General features: G+C 46.4%; 2 protein-coding genes across 3 annotated transcripts; one reads left to right on the top strand and one right to left on the bottom strand.

The window, feature by feature from the left end:
- The first annotated feature begins 1,247 nt into the window (after window positions 1-1,247).
- LOC109757050 (uncharacterized) lies at window positions 1,248-2,264 on the top strand. The gene has a single exon (XM_020315868.4). It carries the CDS (start codon window positions 1,355-1,357, stop codon window positions 2,072-2,074), a length of 720 nt encoding a protein of 239 aa, XP_020171457.3. The 5' UTR covers window positions 1,248-1,354; the 3' UTR covers window positions 2,075-2,264.
- Window positions 2,265-4,137: 1,873 nt separating this feature from the next.
- LOC109757048 (uncharacterized) lies at window positions 4,138-11,146 on the bottom strand. 2 transcript variants are annotated; one of them, XM_020315867.4, is made up of 5 exons: window positions 9,990-11,146; window positions 7,552-8,485; window positions 5,759-6,932; window positions 5,581-5,670; window positions 4,138-4,886 (listed from the first exon to the last, which is right to left on the bottom strand). In XM_020315867.4, exons 1-5 carry the CDS (start codon window positions 10,684-10,686, stop codon window positions 4,323-4,325), a joined length of 3,459 nt encoding a protein of 1,152 aa, XP_020171456.1. In that variant the 5' UTR covers window positions 10,687-11,146; the 3' UTR covers window positions 4,138-4,322. The 2 variants fall into 2 exon arrangements, with proteins under 2 accessions (XP_020171456.1, XP_020171455.1); XM_020315866.4 differs by having other exon boundaries at window positions 7,552-8,488; window positions 9,990-11,143.
- Between the last annotated feature and the right edge of the window lie 6,831 nt (window positions 11,147-17,977).

The raw sequence follows: 17,977 nt of genomic DNA, 5'->3' as shown, positions 1-17,977 counted from the left end.
GATTTAGAGCTACTAGATTTATGGCCACTAAAGCACTTGCTGCACTACTGTTGTACTTGCAAGGAGTACTACAGTACTCCTGAAACTATACTGCTGAAACTTGCCAGATGAAAAACTCCACTGGTGCAAACTTGCTTAAATTGAGAGTACACAAAACTATACCTATGCAAACTTGCTATAGTAAGAGTAGACAAAACACTACAGTAAGAGTACACAAAACTCTACCGATACAAGTACTATAATAAGAGTAATGAAACTTGCAAGCAAAACTACTACAAGGAGTACTGCTCAACTACTACAAGGAGTACACAAAACTCCAAAACTTGCAAACTTACAAGGGATGATGTTCAACTACAACAAGCAGTACTCCATTTTTAGTGAATTAAGCAAGCTACACTCCATGTTCAGTGAATTAAGCAAGCTATTGCAACCAAATTAACTGCAAAACTCCCTCGAGTAGGTAAGCACAACTATAGAGCACAAGACAAGTAGCACTAAGCATGCAAAACACTTATCTCTACAAAACAGAACACTGAGGAAATAAAATCATCGTAAGCAGATCTAGACAAGCACAATTTCAAGTACTCCGGCAGGAGTAGAGAGCAATAGAGTTGCACAGATGGAGTACTCACAATGCTGCTCCGATGCCGTCGTCCGGGAAGAGCTCCGATGTCGTCGTTGTGTGGTGGTCATCTTCTCCCAGTGACGCTCCGGCTGCTCCTCACCGCCGCAGTTCCTCCTACAGCTCCTCCAGCGGTAAAAATCGAATCTTGGGGCGACGATGCGGGGGACGATGCGAGAAAAAGAGGGCAACGGCGACACGGTTAATGGAGAGGCACGACACCATGAGAGAAAGAGGACATCAGCAACACAGGCGAGATGCGGTGTTGACGCGAGCGAGGGTGATGCGGCGGCGACGCGGGCGAGGGTGATGCGGTGGGAGGGGAACAAGAGAGTGATGCGGGTAGGCGGGGTACGAGAGACAAAGAGAGTGATGTTGCGGGAAGGTAAAAGTGGAAAAACATAGAAGTTTCAGAGATTTCAACGTGCAAACATAAAACGACTTATATTTCAGCTCGGAGGGAATATATATCATAGTAACCAGCCATTGTTTTGCGTTTGGCTCGCTCGTGGCGATCAGATGCAAGAGTTTACTCTTTTTTTTTTTAGGGGTATGCAAGAGTTCACCTTTTTTTTTCGAGAATCATGCAAGAGTTTACCTAAAGCTTAAGAAAGAAACTTGAGGCCTTGAGCCCTTGACCCACCAGGCCCCGCCCTTTACCAAGAAGCAGCAAATCGGCTAGAGCGCAAACCCCCACCACGCCACCACCGATCGCATCGCGAGTTCGCGACCATGGATGACGTTGTCACCGACGCGCCGCCGCCGTCCCGCTTCTCCCCCGACGACCTCGACATCTTCGCCGCACCCCTGCCGCAGCCCACCCCCATCCTCGTCGTCTCCCCAAACCCTAGCCCCGCCCCGCGGCTCCTCGTGGTCCTAATCTCCCCCGCCTCCCTCGCTCTCCTCCCCTCCCCGCCGCCTCCTCTCCACGCCTCCCTCCTCCTCCCAGACCTCCCCCTGCAGCAGTCCCGCGCGCCCATCCGCGTCTACCTCCACCCGTCCTCCGGCGCCCTCCTCGCCGTCGCCCACGGCGCCATCCCCGCCCACCGCGCGCGCGCCGCCGCCAGGAGCTTCATCTCCGGGCTCCAGCCGGAGGAGGTCCTGGTCCTTGACGCGGTTCGGAGCGGGGCGTACAGGGGCAGGCTCTCCGCGGACGAGCTGGTGGAGGGGAAGCTGGAGACCGGGGCGGCGCGGCGGCGGGGAGGCGTGGGCGCGGCCAAGGGCGTCGCGGCGCTGGCGCCTCCGGGGAGCGTGATGGACGGGCTCGGCGCCGCCGTGATGACGGAGTGCGAGATCCGGGGGAAGGCTGCGAGCATGGTGGTGACCTGGCCGGCGGGCGCCAGGCCCTCGGACTTCGGGGTCATGCGGCGCGTGGCGGCGGAGCTCGGCGTCGATCTGAAGGCAGCGGCCAGGGTCTCCGGCCGGGCCGGGTTGGGCGCGCTGTATACTTAAGATGATATGATATCCTTTTCACTTCTCTGTGCTCATGGTTCGTCAGTAGTCTTGTTTGGCTTGCGTTTGAGAAGAGAGGTTTAAAGACAAAAATCCGAGATGTATCAGGAATTCAGTTCAGCAATGTTGTGTTCGGGCAATCTGCAAGAGGATTATGGACACGCAAATTTAAGTTACATTTCAGTGTTAACTTGTGTGTAGGCTACAGTTTCCTCCTTGTGATCTCTGGCGAGTCGACGGCTTCCGCCCCCCTCTGTGGCTGGAGGAGGGGGGTGGGCTGGGTTCCCGTTGCTCTTCCTGGTAGTTCATAGATTAGGGATAGGTCTTCGAGTTGCGGTGAGGGCAGCGCCGCATCGATAATTTGGGCTCAGATTATCCCTCACCATGGTGATGCTCTCCACGGTGGAGTCAAGGAGCTGATGGTCTCGTGTGCTCATCGTACATTCAGAGCGTCGAGCTTTATGTGCCTGTTTGTGTTGGCAAGCTGCTGCCTACAGCGCCTGCAGCAGGAAGTATGTCGTGTCCTTGGAGCACAGATGGAGGAATGGTGGCAGCGGATTTGGCTTCCCACCCTCTTATCGTCGGCGGCGCCGAGTGGCGGATCCAGATCCAACTGTGTTCTATAAGCCCGGCCATTGGCTCTCAACGCCTTTATGGCTATGGCGTTGGCCTGATCGTGGGATTGTGAAAGTCTGCCTCTTCTTCCGACGAGTCTCACGACGACGCCGATGGCAGTTTCGATGTTGATTATCTGCACGGGGCCCTAGAGACTCAATTGTATTCCCTCCGTCCCAAAATTCTTGTCTTAAATTTATCTAAATACGGATGTATCTAGTTATGTTTTAGTGTTAGATACATCAAAATCTAGACAAATCTAAGACAAGAATTTTGGACAGGAGGGAGTAGTATTTTATTTTTCTTTGGGTTCTCTCTGCTTAGTCTCCAGGACACATGTTCTATCCTGGTATCTCTAGAAGATTTTGCATCCGTTTGTGTTATGTACTCTGTTATTTGGTTAATGTAATGTGTGTGGTTTCTCTCAACAATACCGACTGTAAGAAGGGAGCGGCGTTTCAGGGCCGGCCTAACATGAGCCCCGGCATGAACAATAAAATCATGAAAAAATGAAGAAGAAAAATTGTGATGCAAGATGCTCAAATACATGATGTTCGTGCAAAATTTCATGAAGTTTGGATATTCGAGGAGCTCATGGCAGAAAAATGTCTTAGCCCGGGCGTGAACAAAAAAATCATGAAAAGTGGATAAAAATCAAAAAATTCAAAAAAAAAATGCAATGCAAGATGCTCAAATACATGATGTTCATGCAAAATTTCATTAAGTTTGGATATTCGAGGAGGTCATGGCAAAAAAGCAAATTTCAGGTTTGTGAGTAACATTTGAAAACAACATTGTTCACACCTGATTCTGTCTTTTTGCCCGCGCACTCCTCGAATGTCTAAACTTCACCAAATTTGGCACGAACATAACACACATGCACATCCTGTTTGCAATTTGGGGGGGGGGGGGGGGGGGGGGGGTGTAGTTTTACTGATTTTACTGTTCGGATTCGTGTAAGCAGCACTGTAATGACTAATTGTTCAGGAGGATTGAACCTCGCTACAAACACAAGAACAAGGCGTGTTCATAAACCATAACCGTGTGAGAAAGCACTGATTTTTTAAAAGATTAACAGAAGCCAGATTTTCAGTTCTTTTTTTTACACTTCATCAGATTTTATGTTCTAACTTGATCCTAAACCGGACAGACGTCTACTAGATTAGAGGATAAGAATACTGACATAAAAAACAGAAGGAAAAAAACAAGGTTTGGTATTCTTTTTTCTCCATAACCTGTTTATGGAAACTTAATCCCTACAAACTCTTGTGTACCAGAAATTCTAGTAAGGAACAACAAAAGCAAAAACCCAAAAAATAGTGGGAATTTTGTTTCATTTTTTTTCATTGCAAGAAAAAACAACGATAAACCTACCTCATTACTGGTTGCTACCAAAAGAAAAGTAGCATGGCAATTTCAGATTGAAAAACTCTAAAAAAAATATCATGGGATGGAGAAGACAACTTTTATTATTGATCGCTGCCACACACACTGCGGCAGAACAAGGAACACACTGGAGAATGCTGCCAATTCTCCAAGAGAAACAAAATATGGTGGGGAAAAAGAAACGCATGGGAGGTACCAGCCGAAGGAGATGGGATACTAATTGGAGCAATAAATGGAATAAATTGTTTTAAGTACTCCCAGGAGAGCAAGGTATCCGGTTAAAATTAACCCTACAACCTGGCATGACATCCTCGCACGACTGAGAACCAGAGGCAAATGTAGCATCAGAAATGACACCAGAAAACTGCTCTTTCGAAACGTCAGGAACACTGCTTACCGAGCTGCAACAAGGTTGCAAAGCTTTGGGAGGGAGGAGCTCTCCCTCACCGTTGCTCGGAAATTGCAGCTCCTCAGTATCACAAGCATGCCCCTCAGCATGGTTGATGCTGAGGCTTTTGTCCTCAACATCTGAGCCAACCTTGTCTTCTCCTGTGTTGCTGCAATCTTTTGCCAGCCCAGCTTTACCAGGCATGCTATCAACCGCTGCATGATGAGGCCCGCCGTTATTGTGCACTTCGTCACACATATCAGTACAAAGCAATGCCTGATCCTGGCTGACAGGAACATTTTTTCCCTCCACCATGTCCGCAGAAGCCTCCTTAATCATCTCTTCACTTTCTGGTTGTAAAGATGATGTGAGAGCTTTGGACTTCCTAGAACCAGTGCTCGAACTATAAAGCTTCATGGCATTCTGTAGAAGTTAAAACACATCAATAAATAATACGGGTTCAACATGGAGTAATGCATTCAAAGATTGCTATTCTTTATGGCAGAGGGCTATAACCGAAGTTATTAGAGAAACAATAGATGCAATATTAAGACCTCATAGCCATTATCACAAAGATACTTCATTACGCTGCTGAACAAGCCACAGTAACATTATTACTGTACTGGATTTAAAGTAATGTGAACATGTTTGGCTAAAAAAACAATGATAGTAAGCTCAGACAGGACAATAATTTCAAGTCAAACAAATCAACAGAAAAAGCTAGTTAAGGTTTCAAGACTCTAGGTTGTCCAGGCTGTGGATTAAACATGCAACATAGGCATTGTGGCATACTTCATGGACAAATTTTAGACTTTCCAGTGCCATGTATGCTAACACAAATCAAATTTTGGGAACAGCCAGCGCTATGGTTCAACACATAGGTGGCTCAGTTTGGCCTTTCAGCTTAGAAGCCATATAGCCTATTCCACGCAGGTATAGAGATTATGGTTTTCTTAGCATTATCTCGTGATGAAAATGCCCCAACCGAGAAGCTTGAATAATATGGTGAACAGCAGATGTGACATATATTAAACATAATCATTTATGCACTGGCCTATCTTAAAGGTTTGCAAGTGAGTCATCCAAAAAAATCATAGTTAATATTGGAGAAATGTACCTCAAATACAGAAGTTGCTTTCCCTGAAAATATGGACTTTATCATGCATTTGAAACCTTGAGCTTGATACCCGCGCTCATCTTTATTATTCTGAAAAAGGGAACATGATGCTTGGTCAATGTTGATAAAATGGAACTTTTTAAAACAGTAAACTAAACATGTAAATCATTCCAGCTACCTTCAAGCACCGATGCATGGTAGATTCACAAGATCCAGCCAGCTCCAACTCCCCCGCCATTGTACTACATTTTTTGTACAGCTCTGGTGAAGCAAGGCTTGTCGAAATATCAAGCCTCTTAAAGTAGTTAGAGCAAAACCAAGAATCCACTTTTACATTAGAAGGCCCAGGAGTTGCGTCAGATCTATTTTTTGGAGCATGTGCATCAGTTTTTTCAGCATTGGTCCCAACTGTTTTGACTTCAGAGCTTTGACTTTGATTTTCAGCTGGGAGTTGCATTAACGAGGGCTTGACAAGAGTATGAGATGGAAATGGCACCTCCGACTCTGACTGCTGATGAAAATTAGGATCATTATTCCGGCCCAGTTCTTGCCTGCCATAGTTGTGTGAGTATTCATCAAAGACACTTCTATTTGCATCCCAACCAGGTACCCGAGAGAGATAAGGGTCTTCTGCAGGATTGTGCCACGGAAATGGTTGTGAACAATGTGGAAAACTTTCAGGATGTCCATGCAAAGGATAATGCATCCCAGCATGATTCGTATCCATAGATGGCCGCATCCCAAATAAAGATTGAGGGAACTGGTGGATAGCTCGGTGAAAACCAGGGATTGGAGGCCCATGCTGGAAAGGACCAAAACCACTTGGTGCTGGTGAAGGCCATGAAGACGGATTATTCCAAGTGTTACCATGCCCTCTTGCATTATCAACAGTACCACTTCTTCTTGAGCGGCTGCTTGATCTGCGTTCTCTAATCTGGCTCCTATTATCATCATCAAAGGATCTTTGATTGTCCATCTCAGGTCTATCACGTGGCAGATGGAGATGCCCTGGTGATGCACTTTGATAGTTCTCAGTAGCTTGACGATTCAATAACTCATGATTTCTGGTATTACCTTTCTTCATTGAGCCATCAACAGTATCATGATTATGCCCCAGATTGCTCCGGTTCGAAACTTGACAATCACTCGCTGATGGTGGTCTATCATTAAAATGGATTGGTCGGCCATCAGATCTCAAACTTCTACCATCTTTCGAGGGAAGAGAGGATTCATTGTTATTTGCATCAGTTTTACTAAGACCCTCAACTGATTGAAAGTCAGATGTACGTCTATGTCTTCCAAGAGCAGCACCATTCTCCCTGGGTGAGGATTCTTCTTGTTTAGAGACATGCCTGAAATAAATAATAATTTGATGAAACTCTAGATATCCACATCAGTGCAGCCTGTAACTTCTAACGACTTATGGTTTTACGAACATAAGTCTTTTAAAATAGAGAAAGCTTAGAATTTCAGTACCACAGTCATATGCAGGAACAGATGATGATAAGTGCCCACAATTACTAGAACTACCTACTTGTTTTCACTCTTACCAGTTCTAAGCTCTCTTAGAAACAGGCCATAAATACATGTCAGAAAAAGAAAATGGAACTGAATATGGATTTTGGACTCGAGTAATCTCTCATCAGATCCATCTCCAATAAGACAAATCAGGTCATCAATAAACACTACCCAAGATTAGCTTAACACAACTTTCATATAACCTAGATCTCTTCATAATGAGTCAGTGGTGCTTTTACTACTTGCCATAGGAGACCTGGATTTGTTTACTTCAGTTGTTGATCTTCCTATGCTTATGTATTTGCAGCATTATAGAACATAATAAATTTATTCAAACAAAAATCAAATTCAAAAGATACAAAGGTAGATATCAAGATGCGCTCACTCCAACTTGAACAGTTGAAATGTAATGTAGTGCGGAGAAGAATGTAGATATTAAGGTTTTAGAATTACCTGCTTTGCTCCTTCACAGGATATGTGCTGGATCTGGTGGGGCTCTTCCTCTCAAAATCCCTCCTCCGAGAATCAACCTTCTCATATTCCCGTCTACGGTCTTCACTGGATACAAATGAGCCTACATCAGACCTGCGTTTAGCATCTCCGTGATATTCTTTTGCATTCCTGGGTTCCAGATCACCATTATGAATGCCGTCTTCATAAGACCTTTTCTTCCCTTTGCTGTCATCTCTATACTTAGAGCTCCTACGATCAGCAGCAGATGTGTCAACCTCATTGTCATGGAGTCTATTTCTATTGTGCCTGCTCTCTGAGTAATTATGTTCCTCTTTGCAGTGCTTTTCCAATGACCTGTCTCTAGTGTTGTCCTTTGAGGATCGCACATCCCATGACCCACCATCTTGACTCCTATGATGTCTATAACTATCATCTCGATGTTTCTCTCTAGAGCTGTTATCAGATCTTTCATTCCTGGGTTTCTCTTCATCTCTAGGCTTATCTTTGTATCTTTCGTCCTTGTATCTGTCGTCCTCTTTAGATCTTTCCCCTTTGTATTTTACATCCCTATGTCTATCTTCGTGTCTCGACCTTTCCTCTTTGTACCTTTCATCTCTATGCAGTTCCTCATCTTTATGTCTGTCATCTTTGTGTCTGTCATTGTTATGCCTATCCTGAGCTTTGGACCTATCATCTCTATATTTTTCTTCTCTGCGTTTTTCCACACCTCTAGGCATGTCATCTTTCAATTTCCCATCTGTGTGTTGCTGCTCATAACATCCATCAGTTTTGGTACGAACATCCCGAGGCATGGTTTGCCTTCCCTTGCTGCCACTTTGTAACTCATCTTTCGCGGCAGACTGATCCTTTGTTTTCCTGTGCCTCCCATTCTTTTCTGAATCTCCACCGTGTAACTCATCTTCACGATGACGGTCTGCTAATAGAAAGAAAAATAATATGATGTCTATAGAAATTATAATATAAATGCTCCATCAAAGATATAAAACACGATCAGAAAGAAGGTCGAACTCGCAACAAACCCACACTAATACTCTCTTGATTACTATGGTATCAGTACTAAGAAGATTATGACCATAATACCACTTGCTGGATTTTGTAGGCTAATTAAACCATAGCATATAATCAGGATGTAGGCTGTATCCTTATGAGAAGAAATATACAGAGCATACACAAATATACAAATGAAGTGATGGACAAGACTAGATAACTGATGAGTGGCTATGACAATCCGAGAGCTTATTCTGAAAATTGAGAATAATAAATAATAAGACAGCATAAGCTATTTCAAATCACGTCCATTCTAACACCATAGGAACAAGTCACAAATAACTTACTACACATTGAATCCATCTTCACAACTCAAAACATGGTTCATTTATAAATTATACATTCCCTCCGCCCAGAAATGTAAACCCGCATAACTGTGTGTGCAGTCTAACACAATCCTAATAATCAAAACAAACTAGACAGTTGAAAACTCTGCGAACTCCCACATCTCTGTACACACAATGTACAAGTTCAATATTGTACAAAAGCATGCAACATTTGCGCAGACTTTAATGAGCAAAGATTTGTCACCAATTTTGCACAACTACTCACTGACATGTGGTGTTCAATGTAAATTTTAGATCCAGGCCCTTGTATGCACTCAATCCCCATGGAAGGTGAATGACTCATGGGTAGTACCAACATACTCCCTCCGTTCCAAAATAGATGACTCAACTTTGTACTAACTTTAGTATAAAGATAGTACAAAGTTGAGCCATCTATTTTGGAACGGAGGGAGTATGTTTATACCATTGGGAAGGATGCCAAGAGAAGCAGAGCCATAAGTAATTTGCAAGGTTCATGGAAACTAAAATTTTAGCTAGCATTTAGTATGGATTTCTGGTTGAAGCGGAGGAAATACACACATAGAATAGCATCGACAAACAACAAATAGTTAATACCAGCTCTCACTAGCCTGGGGGCAAACCTATAATACTGCAACTCATGAGTCATACCTACATGAAACAAAAGCTAGGGATTCCTCCTATATTACAAAAACCACTAGTCAAGGAAGTACAATACAAACAGATGTAAGATATGACCAGATTAAGGCAAATGTTACATAATAAGAGGTTATGTTCTCTGTGATGAGTAAAATCAGACAAAAATCAAGCAAGGAGAATCTTCATATGGTCATAAACTCGTAATATTATATAATATTATATTCTAGTCTAGTTTTAAGTTATAATAAGTAACTTAAGCATTTGAAGTTTCTCCTTCTGTTACCAAAATCTTAACAAGAACTATGCAATCTGATAGGCTTTCATGTTCCATATGATGCTTTGGCCAGTATAGCAAGTGATACTTACTTCATCATGACTAGCTACCAAAGAGTTTAAACTATGAAGAGCAAGCTGAAAAATACCTACCATCAGTTCCTCCATTAGAATAATTCTTTGTTTTATCGCTGTCCAAATCTCGTGTTTTCACCTCTTTGTTTCTTGGCGTAGCTTTCAATGATGCATCATGCCTGCCCTCACTCCCCTTTTCATGATCCTTACTCCTATCCTTGACAATCTTATACTGCTGATCCATACCGTCTTCCTTGAGCATCAACACTAGCTTGCTTTCTTTCGACTTCTCTGCCTCAAGCTCCCTCCCCTTCTCCTTCACTCGGTGATGCTCGCCACCACTATGCTCCTCCAAAAATAATGCATCTTTATCTGACTTCCTTCTGACAACCTCGTTGGACCTATCATATTCCTTGCTAGACTTCCTTGCAGACTTCCCCTTCACATCGCCATCTGAACTCCTGGACTTCTTCGAGTCATGGTAACTGACCCTCTCATCTTCTTCGCCGTGACTCCACCTGTCATCCCCAGTGGCATTATCCTTCTCCCCTCTGCTCTTCCTCTTCTTCTGCCCATCGGCCGACGAACCAGATGCCTCGCCCGCAATGGGAAGCTTTGCCGGCCGCTTCTCGTGGCCCTCCGAGCCCTTGGAGGCCCTGCCGGCGGACGCCTTCCTATCCTCCTGCTCCCGTGGCCGCGGATCCTCGTCGGAGTCCGACCTGTCCCGCTCCTCCCGGTCGTGCTTGCGGGACCTGCGTCGCGTGCTCCTCGGCATCGTGCCCTCCAAACCTCAACCCCACGACCAAAGGTTCACCAGAGCCGCGCCTATTTGGAACCCTGCGGCCCCTGAATCCTCAACAGCGGGGTGGAGCCCAAGCAGTAGGCAAATCCGCCGGAACTCCTCGTCTCGCCGCAGCAACCGCCGAGGGTACTTCAATCAAGCATATATAAGCAAGCAGATGCAAAAACTTCCGGGGATTCACCGGGGCTCGAGTCCGACGACGCGGCGGCGGGGGAGTGGGGCTGGACTAGGATTCGGATATCGGCGGCGGCGGGGTGGGGGCTTGGACGAATCGAATCGGAATGGAACACGAGCAGCGGCCGGATAGGCGGAGGAGGGATTGGGATTGGGAATTGGAGGAGGGGAACGGGCGGGGGGCGAGAAGGGACGCGATCGCGGATTTTTGGGGGATTTATCTATTTTTTTCCTTCCAAACAAAGTTTCTGTTTCCGCTAGGGCGTCGCGTGTGGCGTGTGGCGTGTAGCAGGTGGGCCGTGGGCGTGACGGAAATACCCATCGTGCGGTTGCGTCGGCTGAGCGTGGGCAGCGGTTAGTATTAGCCCCGGTTCAGGGGCAGCGCGGTAATTTTGGTGGAACTTTCCGTCCGCTTGTGTCCCGTTTTCGTTTTCGATCTCAACCTTGATGATCTTTTCTCGCGCAGTTCTTTTTTTTACTTCTCGCGCAGTTGTTTCTCGTGCGCTTAATGGAGGAGAATTTGGAGCATGTGCTTCCCAAAATGCCAATTGTCACGCTAGCTTTACGAGGACCTTTTATTCATCGCCTTTTGTCGTGCGCTACATCACCGTCGCTTGAAGCAAACTGGCGTGTGCGAGCCTACGTCAATGGTGTGTTTGGTTGATTGCGTAGCATCCATCCAAGCCCTGGATGAGCAAATTTGGTTCATTTGGTTATTTGCGCGCTCGGTTTACTTGCGCTCTCGGCTAGGCCAGCATCACACGCTCCTTAAAGTAGTCTAGTGTCTGGCTCTGGATAAACTGTTGAATCGAGAGTTTCCAACGATCCATGCTTGAGCGAGCGCAAAGAGGGCTTGCTGCATGCATGGGGATAAGCGAGAGACGACGCAATATTTCCCGAAGGCTGGCCATAAATGCCCTTATTGCTCTCTAACTGCTCACTCGTGTCGAGCTTCATGGTCTTCATTGTTGTGCAGTCCATGTATTAGGGTGATCGATCGTCCATACGAGGGTTGGTTCTACACGTTGTATCTCTTATCCTTATACCAGCTCTCATCTTCTACATGATATCATGCAATGGAGATCATTCAAACTTTACCGAGTGATGCATGCTCGCCATTGTTTGTCCCAATGCTTACGCATGTAGTGATGCATTGTACTTGTTCACATTGCTAGTCTTGATGCATGTTTCTTCACTGTTTTGTAGTCCATGTGTAATATGCTAGAAATGTGGTGGTGTGTTGAGATTTATGTCTTCACTGTAGTGCTTTGTCGTCAATATCGTCCTAGGTGATGTCGCTTAGGATAGCTGCTCTAAGGATGTAGGAGAAGTCAACCATCCAAGAGGTGGATGGGGAGTCCAACAAAGGTTGTCCAATTCCATGAGGAAGTATCTCGAGCCCACTTATGCAAGGTGCTCTTAGCACCTGGCTTGGAATTGCTTCCAAACTTTGATAGCTTTGGTCCTTGCCTGGGGACCATCCCAGGGTCCGCTATTCTATGGATGAATATTGACTGTTGGTGAGGCTTAGGGATGTCAAGGGGAAGGTTTCCATGAATCAAGGCTGGCCAGGTTTCATCATTGTCCACAAGCTGCAGATCAGCTACTTTTTGACCTTCGAGATCCCGACCCATGATGCTTCCGGGGTCATCGTCTGCAACCGTTTATGTGCATACGTGATCATCAAGTGCGTCGAGCACGAGCTAGACCTTGACATGGTCGATGAGTGAGGATTTATAATTTATGTTCATTAGTGTGTGGGATTGAACTAGCATGAATGTGGTTTAATGTTGTTATTGCTACTTCAATGATGTGTATGCTTGTTTAGTAATGTGGTTTAGTCTATGTATTTTGTTGGCTGCTACTATTATCCATACTAGATGACCCATTGTGCCATTGACGCAAAGACCAACTGCTGCCAAGAAGTTAAGCAAGCTGTGGGCAAGATGTTCAATAAATGTTCGTTTTATAAATTATCCCCAAAGGGCGTCATCATGAATAAGAATACTGATGACCCACAAGTATAGGGATCAATCGTAGTCCCTTCGATAAGCAAGAGTGTCGAACCCAACAAGGAGCAGAAGGAAATGACAAGTGGTTTTCAACAAGGTAATTTCTGCAAGCACTGAAATTGTCGGTAATAGGTAGTTTGATAGTGAGATAATTTGTAACGGACAAGTAACGATAACGATAAATAAAGTGCAGCAAGGTAGCCCAATCCTTTTTGTAGCAAAGGACATGCCAAAACGGTCTCTTATAATAAGCAAAGCGTTCTTGAGGGCACACAGGAATTCCATCTAGTCACTTTCATCATGTTGGTTTGATTTGCGTTCGCTACTTTGATAATTTGTTATGTGGGTGGACCGATGCTTGGTGTTGTTCTTACTTGAACAAGCCTCCCACTTATGATTAACCCCCTCGCAAGCATCCGCAACTACGAGAAAAGTATTAAGACAAAATCTAACCATAGCATTAAACATATGGATCCAAATCAGTCCCTTATGAAGTAGCGCATAAATTAGGGTTTAAGATTTTGTCACTCTAGCAACCAATCATCTAATAACTACTCCACAATGCATTCCCTTAGGCCCAAAATGTGAAGTGTCATGTAGTCGACGTTCACATAACACCACTAAGGGAATCACAACATACATATCATCAAAATATCGAACACATATCAAATTCACATGATTACTTGCAATGTGACTTCTCCGTGACCTCAAGAACAAAGGTAACTACTCACAAATTGTCGTGGAAGTGTCACGGCAGATGTCCTCATGGAAGGACTTAGTTGGGGAGCCATTGCGGCGAGGTCATCTTAAAGGGGTTAAACAAGACTAAGGTCACGAGGAGTTTATACTGGTTCGGTCCCTTGCGGTGAAGGTAAAGGCCTAATCCAGTTTGAGGTGGTATTGCTAGGGTTTCGATGACCAGGGAGCAAATACGCTTTGCATGGCTCTCGATTTGTTGTTTCTTGCCCTAAGCTGCTGCCGGGTCATCCCCTTATATACATGGGTTGACGCCCTGCGGCCTACAAAGTCCCGGCCGGCTCATACAACGTGTCCGGCTCGGTGACTTATCTTACATGCCTTACATTACAAGTCTACGCATACATGGCGGTTTACACTAATGGGCCTTAAGCCGCCTTCGGGTTTGGCCCTTTAACAAGCCTGTCTATGAACCGCCATCTTTAATATACTCCTGGGCTTCATTTAGATGAACCACCATAAGGATGACCCGGCCCCTCCTGGGTGGGTCATATCTGATAATCATATCCCCAACATTAGGCCCCAGGTTGATTTGAACTTGTTCATGTCAATCTTCAACACTTAGAAAAAATCCTTCTTCATCTTACTATGAAACATTGTAACCCGCCATGACGTCATCTCCGGAAATTGTGGTAACCCGCCGTGACGCACCTGTGATTAATACTACACATAACCCAAATCTTAATAAATCTCTTTCTTTACTGACCCTTCGAAAATCGAGGCGCCCGCATAGTCGCACATCCATTTTCATGTCTCCTCGATTCTTGCGCATGCCACTTATCCTTCTCCCCTTATAAATAGGGCCACGGGTTCCCCTTTCATTCTCCCCCTTTTCCTTCTCGCCTTCTTCTTCCTCCCCGCGACGCTCCAGTGCGCCCGAACTCCGCCGCCGTCAACCTTCGTCTCTGACCTCGACTCCGGCCGCTGCATCACCCTGAACAGACTAGAGCACCGCGGCGTCTCTCGACTGTCTCATCAGCATCAGTAAGTCTTCCCTTTCCTCGCCATAGATCTGTCATTAGGGTTTCAGTGTACATCGGTGTTCGTCACCGCCCTTCTTTCTTCTTGCTCAGATTCATGGCTTAGATCCGAAAAACCACATAAATCTTACGCGGTAGCAGTTTTAACACTTGTTCTTTGATATCAGAATATATCTCCATTGCAAATAGATCTCATCTAGAGGGTTCCCCTTTTCGGCCACCGCTACTTTTAATTTAGAATTTATTTCATTTTTCTGAACAGCTGCAGATCCAATCTTATAGCTTCAACCTGTGAAACCTGTTTTTCCCAATACTTAATATAACTTGCTCCTGTTAGATTGACTATCCATGCTGGTCATGGCGGCTTACCTCACCGGCATAACTAATGATATATGAGTGATTATAAGCCGGTGAGGTAAGCCGCCATGACCAGCATGGGTAGTCAAGATCTAACAGGAGCAAGTTATATTAAGTATTGGGAGAAACAGGTTGAAGCTATAAGATTGGATCTGCAGCTGTTCAGAAAAATGAAATAAATTCTAAATTGAAAGTAGCGGTGGCCGAAAAACAGGAACCTCTAGATGAGATCTATTTGCAATGGAGATATATTCTGATATCAAAGAACAAGTGTTTAAACTGCTACCGTGTAAGATTTATGTGGTTTTTTGGATCTAAGCCATGAATCTGAGCAAGAAGAAAGAAGGGCGGCGACGAACACTGATGAACACTGAAACCCTAATGACAGATCTATGGCAAGGAAAGGGAAGACTTACTGATGCTGATGAGACAGCGGAGATACGCCGCGGTGCTTTGGTCTGTTCAGGGTGATGCAGCGGCCGGAGTCGAGATCGGAGACGAGGGTTGACGGCAGCGGAGTTCGGGCGCACTGGAGCGTCGCGGGGAGGAAGAAGAAGGCGAGAAGGAAACGGGGGAGAATGAAAGGGGAACCCGTGGCCCTATTTATAAGGGGGGAAGGATAAGTGGCATGTGCGAGAATCGAGGAGACAGGAAAATGGATGTGCGACAGCGCGGGCGCCTCAATTTTCGGAGGGTCAGTAAAGAAAGAGATTTATTAAGATTTGGGTTCTTTGTAGTATTAATCACAGGTGACGTCACGGCGGGTTACCACAATTTCCGGAGATGACATCATGGCGGGTTACAATGTTTCACAGTAAGATGAAGAAAGATTTTTTCTAAGTGTTGAAGATTGACATGAACAAGTTCAAATCAACCTGGGGCCTAATGTTGGGGATATGATTGTCAGGTATGACCCGCCCAGGAGGGGCCGGGTCATCCTTATGGCGGTTCATCTAAATGAAGCCCAGGAGTATATTAAAGATGGCGGTTCATAGACAGGCTTGTTAAAGGGCCAAACCCGAAGGCGGCTTAAGGCCCATTAGTGTAAACCGCCATGTATGCGTAGACTTGTAATGTAAGGCATGTAAGATAAGTCACCGAGCCGGACACGTTGTATGAGCCGGCCGGGACTCTGTAGGCCGCAGGGCGTCAACCCATGTATATAAGGGGACGACCCGGCAGCGGCTTAGGGCAAGAAACAACAAATCGAGAGCCAGGCAAAGCGTATTTGCTCCCTGGTCATCGAAACCCTATCAATACCACCTCAAACTGGATTAGGCCTTTACCTTCACCACAAGGGGCCGAACCAGTATAAACTCCTCGTGTCCTTAGTCATGCTTAACCCGTTTAAGCTAACCTCATCGCAATGGCTCCCCAACTAAGTCCTTCCATGAGGACATCTGCCGTGACACTTCCACGACAGTTGGCGCACGGTGGTTTTGAGTTCTTGAAGAGCAGCTTCGAAGGGATCAAGGGATACGCTGTGGGCCGGATGACCAAGAGTCGTCGCGGCAAGCTCTACATCGACGACGCAGGCCGGGGTCCCGAGGCCGGCTCTATTGAGTATGGGTACCGGGTCCCCTTCGGCGGAATCCACGTCTTCATCGGCAAGATCGGCGAACCGGGCTCTCAGCCGGACATCTGCACCGACATCATCGAGACAGCTCAGGCTGCACGACCCGCCCGAGTTAAGCCCGCTGTGAAGCGTGCCTTTGTTGGATGTATCCACGGGGCTGAATTGGAAGGTTCTGTGTCTGGCGGTGAGACGGCCATCTACTCTGATGATGAGTCCACAGGCGAGACCAACTCAATGTATCAACTACAAGACAGACGGCTTGGGGGCTGTTCCGATGGCGACAGTATTCCAGACCCCCGTGAGCCGCCGAACAGGGTGGCGATCTTCATGGTTGGCACTCAGCCGATTCTTGGCTCGACAGCCGCCGCGGCCATGACTTCCAGTGCAGCGGCAGTGACAGCAGCAGGTGCTGGCGGTTCAGCACGCCCGTCGGCTCAAGTTTTGGCAAATCTACTAGACACTCTGGCGACTCTGATGGAGGTTGATGTAACCCCAGACAACCAGGAACAGCATAAGGTGGAAGTGGCTATATTGCGTGATGAGATCGCGCAAGCTAAGGCGGACTTGGCAGCGGAAAACTCCAGGATGGCTATAGAACGGGCTGTTTTGAACGCCCAAGCGCAGTGGATTCAAGCAGATTCATACCGACTTATGGTGGATTAGAACGCTTCAAACGAAGTCTTGAGGAAAACACACCGGAGTTGTCTGCCCTCAGGTTATGAGTCGAGGGACCTCTTCAACACACCTGGAGCGGGGGCTAGTAATCCGTCAGTGATAAACCAGACGGTTGAGGCGCCAGGAGGTGGAGTGCCGGGTCAGCCGCGCGTGGCTGGTTCTCCGCATATGGATAACACCCCACCTCAATGCGTAGTGGCGGCGCCGGGTCATTACTCCACCCCTCTAGACAACATGATTGCTGCAGCGGTGGCTCTGCCCGTCGAGGGCGAGACCCCGACGGCGATTGAAACCAGAAGGGCTAGGGAGCTTCTTCAAACGGCTTTGGTACAACAGCAGGGTTACTCCTATAGTCGCGACCGGATTCATTCAACCCCTCGTCCGAGCCGGAGCTACAGTAGGCATATTGACTCGCCAGCAGTTTCGAGTACTGAGCGACGTCGTAACCAACCTCATGATCATGACCCGGCGGGCAATGGTGCCAATGCACAGGATTTAGTGGACCAGGGCAGAGCGCGTCGGGAGGCCGAGCTGGAGGCTCAGCTGGCGGCTCATCAGCACGTGCCGGTTTACCCGACGGCTTCAGTTGAGGTGGTGTAACTTCTAGAGCTTTCGGTATGCCGTGTCTAACGGCGGCTCTATGGAACAAGCGCTTGCCCAAGGATTTCAAAGGCCCTCGTAAGGTGCCCAATTACACAGCAGATTGATACGTCTCCAACGTATCTATAATTTTT

Source organism: Aegilops tauschii, chromosome 3 (assembly GCF_002575655.3).
Source record: "Aegilops tauschii subsp. strangulata cultivar AL8/78 chromosome 3, Aet v6.0, whole genome shotgun sequence".
NCBI lineage: Eukaryota > Viridiplantae > Streptophyta > Magnoliopsida > Poales > Poaceae > Aegilops > Aegilops tauschii.
The sequence above is the reverse complement of the archived record's forward strand: the minus strand, read 5'-3'. Positions and strand labels throughout refer to the sequence as shown.